Source organism: Triticum dicoccoides, chromosome 5B (genome assembly GCF_002162155.2).
Source record: "Triticum dicoccoides isolate Atlit2015 ecotype Zavitan chromosome 5B, WEW_v2.0, whole genome shotgun sequence".
NCBI lineage: Eukaryota > Viridiplantae > Streptophyta > Magnoliopsida > Poales > Poaceae > Triticum > Triticum dicoccoides.
Window position 1 is genome coordinate 713,913,030 of NC_041389.1, and position 8,987 is coordinate 713,922,016.

Consider the following 8,987-nt stretch of genomic DNA (forward strand, 5'->3'; position numbering starts at 1 on the left):
GGGGGCGGGGGAGCAGCAGAGGCAGGAGGAACGGAAACCGACGGGAGATCAACGACGAGTTCGCAGGTCCAACGGGCGGCGAGGCGAGTAGTCCCGCCGACGAGAGGGAGCTCTGTAGCCACCATGACGCGGGCGGAGCCGAGCTCGGCCCGGCCGGCAACCCCCCACCCCGCAGCAACAAATTATTACGATTGTGAAAGTTGCTGAAATTAGAATGTTACTATATTTTGTTGACGACTCTGCTTCATTTTACCGTGATTCTGAATAAATCATATGTTATGGTTCAAGGCATAAGGGGGGTTTGCTGCCTGTCTTCCCAGAGGAGGAGCCAAAGCAACACCAAGTTACAGTTTCACATGCTGCTTCAAAGGGGAGATATGCAAGGTAAAAATCCTAACATCTTCAGGGTTTTTTTTTCTGGTTTGCTCTGTTCAACACCACTGTACATGGTCATTGGGTAATACTCTGAATCCCTTTGTTAAGTTGTCCATTTTGGTTAATATTCCAAACTGTTTTTTTTTCTGGAAAATGGGTTGCATAATTCCCCCTGTTCCCATATGGTTAGCTGGATTTCGTTCTTTAAAAAACCATTCTACGCTGCATCGGCTAAGAATTGTACTGAAAAGCGCAGCAATGCTATCGGTTCCAAAAATATTTTCTGGTTCTGAAATTTACTAAAATTGGAATAATAATAATACGTAGATTATCTCGACAACTTAGTTTCCTTTTACTTTAATTAATTCTATTTAAGTCATATGTTCTGGTTCAGGTTTAAACAGAATTTGAATGCCAAGGCACAGGAGACAAAGCAACACCACCATCAAGTTGCCACCTCAGGCGCCTCTTCAAAAGGGAGGTATGCAAGTTGAACACTCCTAACCTCTTACTTAAATTGTTCGATTGCTCTCTGTTCAATGTCATTGTGCATCTTCATTTGGCATTCTGAAATGTCATTGCAAGATCGATAACCCAAATCCTCTGGTTCCTACTATTATATCGTCCTTCTTTTAAAATATTCCAAACTATTTTCCCAGGTAAATGGTTAAGATAATTCCTCCCGTTAACATTCTACACTGCAAGCTTCATCGCTGACGGGCTTAGAACTGTGCTGAAACACACAGCAATTCGTTCAATAAAATTAATATCACAATCTCATGTTTTGCTCTCATTATCTTATGTCATGTAGTTCATCCCTTCATCATAAAAGAAAATCAAATGGGTAAATCTGTCAAATTTAATTCTGAACAAACTCAATGGTTTTTTTTAATCATGTTTCAAGAACTCTGCATGCACCTTCATCATGAAAGAAAAGCAACTGGGTAAGTGATAACTTAATATTTCTCACGTTAAGGCATGGTACATGTGATGTATTTTTGTTTTTTTGGCATAACAATCAGTTCACAATAATGAATCAGGAGTCAAGCTGGTTGGATGTCCAAGGAGAGGAGCACTCCTGAAGGTATCAACATGGAGGAACATGCTTGGAGGTTTCGGCCTCTGCCCCCACCCAAATGGACGGGTGACTTTAACATCGCTTCCATCGGAATTCCACCTGTAATGCGAAAGAGGAAACCTCCGGAGGTGAGGAACGCGCTGCGTGAAAGAAGAGTCGCGGCCAAACAAAAGGATGCGCGCTACCACGCGGAGGTGGCCCTGCGTAAATACAACAGAGCCAACAACACCAAGGTCTACCTCTCTCTCTCTTTCTCTCTTATCTCGGTGTGTGTGAGGTTGTGACAATCGGGATGACTTTTCAGCCTGATTATCCATTTTAAACATGTCTTTCCATTTTGTCTTTTCAGTATGAGCTGGTGGAGGTAAAAGTGATATCTATATTTTACGAGTTTGGAGGGGGCGGTGCCCATTATAACTTCACAGCTAAGCAGCCTGAGGACCAGCAGAATGCTGATGCCAACAGTACCAAACTATTCTTCTCTGAAGTCGACCTCTATTTTCGGAGTGAGAATGATGTGATTATGTGCTGTATAGTTGGAGAAAATGATGCAGGTACCTTGTTGGTTTTCTTGACAGTTGCTCCTCCTGATTCTTGGCATGTTTTCTTATTATATTGTCCGTGAGGTTTGCATCAGGTTCAGCCAGTTGTGCTGTTCACACATATGCCTTAATCGCAATCTCATATTGATATTTGTCTAACTCTTTATTTGTTCTATCTATGTTGCAGGGCGCTGCTACGGCTGCGAAAACTACCAGCCTGTTGTTCACCCAAGCAGCCAAGCATATGGCGGCGGTAGTAGTACTTGTATTGCCTATCCTCGTTCGGATGGCGATAGCGATAGCGACTAGTAACATAGCACTTGAAGCCTGGTGTCTAGCGCCGGTTTGTGTGGCCAGTCTAGTCTGGTGTATATTGACTCGCTTGCCTTTTGCGAGAATACCCATCGCATGGAGTAGATAGATGAACTTGAGAAATCTGTCAGTTGATGGAGACGCGTGTCTCAACTGAATGTTAGCGTGTACTAATCTGATAATGGCATCTGCTATTGTGTTTTGCGTCACGTTGAGTAAATGGACTCGAGTGATGTGGACATGGGATGAAAACCTCAAGAATAGTATTGTGTTAACATGTAATTTCATATTTGCTCTTGCCATTTGCTTACAACGTAGGGATGTCTAAGTAAAATAGTATGGGAATTTTACCTATCGGTTTGTGTTTCGTTTCTTGAGATTCTTGGAATTGGTCTTCCTTGCCGGCGCCATTGACCACTTCGTTGCCACTTCTCCTCCTTGCTTGGATCTAGCCAATGATTCCGCCAGGTTGGTGGGCCGTCATGCCCGGTATAACCTGTTCGGGCATCAGTTAGACCACCACATGATTGTAAAATAGGGGGATTCTCCTGCCACACATCTGGCTGATAGATAGACGCATACCTAGCAAACTCATGAGCCACGACATATGCCACTCTCAGACAATGCTCGAAGATAATCTCTTCAAAATCCTTCAGAAGATCCCAGTGGGAAGCCGCGAGCATCGAGAAGAAGAGCAAGGCAAACATGGCGATGATAATGGCACCACGAGAAGCCATTTTTGCAGCTCGTGGGTGAGCTTTCTTCTGTGTGTGTATGATCAAGCATACATGTCGATCAAGACTTGATGAAGAAAGAAGGAGGGTTAGCTTTTTGTAGGGATGTGTGCAACATGGTGGTATGTTATGTAGCTGGATCAAGACTGTTGTCGCGCAGCATCACCTTTTTTTCAGTAATAGCATCACCCTTTTAGAGTGAATAAACACATAAAACAAAATGTACTCTCACCTACATAGTGTCAATTCATGCCTGGCGAAGCTTGGGTGGCCATTTCTTTTGGATCCAGCCACGCCAAGAGGACAACATTGGTTCTTCCTGTACCACCTTGCTATCTATGTTTAGTAAACCTATCCATGGAATTTATTTTTGTTGGTTGATCCCAGTGCGTCCTGATTGTGCTTGGAGAGTAGCAACCCAAGCATCCAAAAGAGCACATGTATATATCTAAAAATATTATAGTGGACCTTTAACTGTACGAGCACCTAACAAACAAGTTGCTAAAATATTTTTCACTACAAACTCACCTTCAGTTTCGTCCTAATAATGCCCAATAAACAACTTCATATATTACCATCTCCATATTTGCTCTTGATCTTTTTGAACTCTTGTTCCTGTAAACGCAATAGACTAAATAGACACTTTACACAGGTGGAAGCATATGGAAGTATGGAACACATCATGGCAGAGACTTAGAGAAAAAGATGCCATAATTTAGTACACTTGGAAGCATAACTTAGCCCGCAGGGTATAGGATAACTTAGTACACATGGAACAGCAAAGCATAACTTATTACAGTGGAGTGATTTGGTGAGTTGAGTTCATCTCATTCAGGGACTGGGATTTCCCTAAGCAAACTACTACGACTACTCTGCTGTGACATCTTCAACATCACTGAAGGGATCCATCCATCTCTGTGATTTTCTTTCTCCAACAAGCGCTAATGCATAGCTTTAGGGCTCATCCATAGATGGACTTAATGCGAGTGGAACAAGACATTCATCATACTTTGAGACGTCTTTGCCTTTCGACAAAAGTAATTTGACCTTTTCTCTTTTCTTTATGAAAATGGCTGCTTTAACTGGATCCAAAGGAAGGCCGGTGTTCCATTGGTACACACCCAGCGCCCAACCTCTGAAAACATCGAATCGGCGAGCCATCTCGTCATGGTCATATTTCTTGTTATGAGCCTTGCACCAGCGCTGATAATACGCCCACTGGGCTTCATCCGACTCAAGGTCCTTCTCCGTCGGGGTATCAACATCATCATCATCTGTGACTGTTTTATAAGCGTTAGTTAGTAGCGTCAAGCAGACAGACACAGCAGCGGATTGCATGCGATTTGGTTCGCCGCAAGCACAAAGAATTTCTGAGATTGGTTACCTGGCGAGGAGAGCTCGTAATAGGCGCTGGACAATTTCTTTTTCTTCTTCGCCACAGCAGGGGCGCAAGATAGGAGGGATTCCTCATGGCCACACGCTGAGCGGGAGCGCATCCAAGCGGCGCGAGATGGGGCTGCCGCAGTGGCGCGAGCGCGGGATGCCATCCGCGGGAGCTTCGATGGCACGGCCTCCCAGGCTACGCCGACGGATATGTTGCCGACGACCCTATGCCGACGGGGGTGTCGGCATAGGCCTGTCCCGACGGCCAATCAGGGCTATGCCGACGGCCAGGGCCGTCGGCATAGGGTGTGGTTCCGGTAGTGAGGCATGGCTTATCATCTGTTGCATGTTGGTGTTCCTACCTTTCGATCGGTGTTCTTGTTGATTTCAGGATCAGAAAACCCTAGCCGGCCCCAACCCCGGGTTAAATATATAGCTTGTAAACCCTAGCCCCAACCCCGGGGAAGTGCTTGGTAATGGGATGGGCTGGAATCGGGCTAAATAACTTCGATATATTCTGCGTGGACCTTCGATGAACTCTAAATGAGCCGGCCCATAGAAAGCACTAGCAAAGCGCGCCGCGTTGGTCGACACATTATGCATGTATATATGGGTTGTGTTCTTCATTTACAGTACTAGTAAGCGTGCATGTGTAACGCACGTCTCAACTAATATTGAAACCATATGTGAAAAATCGCATGTGTATGTAAAAGGATAATCTGATAGTAGTAGTAAAGAAATATTTCAAACGAATTATTATGTTGATAAGGTTCTTTTTTCACCCGAAAAGCTACTGCATTCTTATTTCAAATCATCAGTAATCTTCTTATTCCTATGAATCTTGAAGGACACATTCAAAGCACTCAGGTACAACCACTATTTATCCATTCTTGTAATATGATTGTTTTTTTGCAAGTCCTACTTTACATAATCTGCTTTATGTTTTGACGCCATCGTTTCAACCAAGGCCGTTGAGTGCCACGGATCCATGGAGCAGGGGAACAACCGCTTCGATTTTTGTGGTGTCAATGGCTAGCTTCTTCAGGTGGAAGGCCAGCCAGAATTGCAGTCCCATCACAAGGTCGGTTGCTTGGCCGACATCCCAAAACTTAGAAGAGCCATGGTGCCTTAACATGCCACGCAATGAGATAGATGGTGCAAATATAATTTCAATTGTTTATAGTTCATGACAAAAAACCTACTGGTAAGGAATAATAGGACAAAGCCATCTGTGTAATTAAATATATAGAGAACCAATCCATTTGCCCTTATTTATTGAAATGTGTTACCTTGCCCAAAGATCTCCAAGTATATAGTTTTCGATATCGATATCTGTTTTGTAACATCACGGCAAAACCTTGCATCACAGCTCACCACAAAAATAATCAGCAGCTCTCTGTGAAAAGAGTACATGCTAAGCACATGCTTTCGTGTCTAAAAGAAAACAAAGGGCTAAAAGCATACCTTCTCTATGTGAACAATCAAGTTGTCCCTTAAACTCCCATGTCAAACTTACAAGAGCCATCATAATGCCACCATAGTGATTGCATACCCTCCTTTACAATAAAAATGAACCATTTTTAAGTTCTAAAAGCACCAAAAGAAACCTTGCATTATATGTGCTTATATGCTTAATGAGTTCATGATTTTGGAAAGAGCAGGAAAAACCATATAACAAGAAAAGAAAAGCAACAAACAACATGTTAGAGGTGGATAGACTGGAATTGAACAGAATCATTTTTATCGTATAGAATGGTAAGATAACATAAAGACCACGAGCACCATACTATTCCCTTCAAATGGGAGCTGAAAGTATTGGTTGGTAAAATAGTCTTATCTTTTCAAGTGAACACATATAGAGGCAATGTGCAGTAACACAATATATGTACCTAATAGTAGGTGACAAATCTGCAGTTAAGAAGAAACAACAAATCAAAATACCGGTCTCACAGTTTCAAGAAGAGCAAATAATTGCCTACAGAAAAACATTCGTAAAGATTGATCTGTAGCTCTATAAAAGACCATGATAGTGTTCCGTCTCACCAAACTTTTCTGGCCTCTACAACATAGGAAGAAAATAACATCACTCTCAATTCTCAAATAGTAACAACAGTTTTCAGCAAAATTCCACAAAGCTACAAAGAATTCGGTGTAGTATGTTGTGCACGACTACAATACCTTTTGCAATGGTGAAGCCATTCGAGGCACATACCAACGGGCAATGGGAAGCTGCAATGTGAAAGACATGCATAATTTTGACGTTGGAAGGGGTTCACTCGTTTGGGAACATATATAGATGCATACTTGTAATATGAGTTGAACCAAATATATAACAGTGCAAACATGGATCTTTTTTAGTTAAAAAAATACTTAGCTCTGAAAGAGTGGAGCCCTTCTCTGATGTACCCATGCCCACACCCACAGTCAAACAGTTCATATGGAACTCCTGAAAGTAAATCGGCCCATGAACTTATAGCAGCTTTTGAAGCACCTGATGGACGGACGGAGAAAGAAAATAGGAGAAACGAGGTGAATGGCTACCAGACGCCTTGTTGTGGCAACCTGGCTGAGTACAGCGAGGCTGACGGTGTCAAACAACATGCTATGGAAATCAATATCAAAGAAATTAGCAAAATCAATGTCCAACAGCATGCTATAGGTATGGTTGGTTCGCGAGGCCGACGGTGTCAAACATCATGCTATGAAAATCAATGTCAAAGAGATTAGCAACAACAATGCCAAACAACATGTTAGGAAAATCAATGGAACACAAAAAAAATTAGCTCATAATTATGATGTGTTTACTGTAGGTATGGTTGGTTCGAGCCTAATTTGAAGCAACAAAGTAGTAAATCATCTTTGGACGCAAGAAGCAAGCACCATTCATATGTTGAAGAAATACCTACTAAAAAACTTCGCCTTCACGTCAGTTCGTAAATGAAATTAATTTAACGGCTTGATCAAGCCCATCTGCACCTATGACATGTCCACCTGAATCCAAAGAAATAAATAAATTAGAGTTTACCTTGAACCCATTTTGATAGCTAATTCCACTTTGGACGCTCATCAGCTAGAAGAACTCAATGGAGGCATAGGGTATGAACAAAAAACTAACCTGGACATTAAAAAAACTTAATCTGGTGGTCAAGCTTGGACGCGAACTTTTGGTTCTTGAGAAGCTTGGAATGCTTGTTGAATTATGAACCGGTGTGATCCAGAAACTTAACTAGAAGTAGTATTTACATCCAGTGGAGAGCGTGTTTGATGGATTCCTCTTATGTGCCATTAATCCTATTCCTGCATTAGAGGTACACATGACAAGCTTTGAATTTGCCATGAAAACAATCTGGGTTTTGGTGTTGGGTGTTAATTATAGTGGACTAGACGTCTGCACTCACCAAGCCCCACCGTGGCTGCTAGCAGTTCCACGTCGGTGGACCTCGCCATCTCCAAGGAGAGTCAAATAAATAGGAAATGTGCTGGAGATGGGAGGAGGGCAATACCTGCAGAATTTGAAGCGTCGTCACCATCGCTTGTTGGATCTCCGCGTCCCATCAGTGATCCAAAGTTTTAGCCGCCCCCGGCTCCTCTTGGTTCGTCATTGGGGGGCTCGGTTGGTGGTGAAGACGAGGGAGGGGAGGAGCTGGGTTACCGCCGGGCGGCCGTCGGAGGGAGTGCAATGGAGGTTCCCCATGCACCCGGTGTTCTCTGTGTGGAGGCGCTCTAGTGAAGATGTGTTGGGCGTGGCGGAGTCGGGGTTGGAGGTGCAGGATGGGATGAGCGCCACCGGAGGTCGGCATGGCCGGGGGCATAGGAGCACCAGCTGAGATCGGCGCAAGACATGGCGACGAAGATCGGGGGTGCGAGGTGGGTGAAGAAGGAGAGCGATTAGCGGAAGGGATAAGGGGAGAACGGTTCCTGCGTTATGTGCAGAGTTGTTTTCCTGTGTGGTGGAGTGCGGTCAGTCATGTTAAATTACTAAGTGCACACCAGTGATCGGATTAGATTAAAGATAGCTGTTAGATTGAGATTGGTGGGTCTAATCCTATGATGGTAATGAGTCCGTGTACGCTTATGTGGTGCACGTAAGAAAGTTCTTGTTGGATTGTTTAATAGTAGTGGAGAAGTATCGTTAAGCTTAAGTTTATGGATTATTAACCCCTCACTTACTTGCTTGATGCATCGGTGGCTACGTACTTGCTTGACGCGTTGATGGGCACGTGTTGGGTCTCTCGAAGCACTTCTTTCTTTTTTTCTTTTTTTTTAAGGATCGAAGCACTTCTTTCTACTAGTAAGTATGTGTAGAAATAATTAGCACTACCCGGAATGTGTGATTTAAGTGGCGTCCGACTTAAAATAAAGAGAGGGCAAAATGACGGGTTAATAATAATTTATTAGTTGTCAATATCATCAACAACTTAGTCATATAACGATGAATATAAGAATGTAGATAATTGTTCAAATGTGGAAAATTCTCGACTTGTTCATCTAGCCATGTTCATGGACGTGGTGTTGCAGTTGGCAAGGCCATTCTTTTTCTATGGATGGCATAAATGTATTAAG

The 8,987-nt window shown here is 43.2% G+C and overlaps 1 protein-coding gene and 1 long non-coding RNA gene across 2 annotated transcripts in view; one reads left to right on the forward strand and one right to left on the reverse strand.

Moving 5' to 3' along the window:
- LOC119310702 overlaps window positions 1–2,304 on the forward strand; it is a 2,855-nt gene extending 551 nt beyond the window's left edge. Inside the window, exons 2-6 of the mRNA XM_037586359.1 lie at window positions 296–384; window positions 770–856; window positions 1,416–1,686; window positions 1,803–2,007; window positions 2,183–2,304. Of these exons, the coding sequence (XP_037442256.1) occupies window positions 296–384; window positions 770–856; window positions 1,416–1,686; window positions 1,803–2,007; window positions 2,183–2,304 (774 nt within the window). The remainder of the gene's footprint in view (window positions 1–295; window positions 385–769; window positions 857–1,415; window positions 1,687–1,802; window positions 2,008–2,182) is intronic.
- Window positions 2,305–5,134: 2,830 nt separating this feature from the next.
- Window positions 5,135–8,254, reverse strand: LOC119306823. Its single transcript, XR_005149055.1, has 4 exons — window positions 7,928–8,254; window positions 7,540–7,721; window positions 5,889–7,415; window positions 5,135–5,820 (listed from the first exon to the last, which is right to left on the reverse strand). It is a non-coding gene; the product is annotated as an uncharacterized LOC119306823 (long non-coding RNA).
- Window positions 8,255–8,987: the final 733 nt, after the last annotated feature.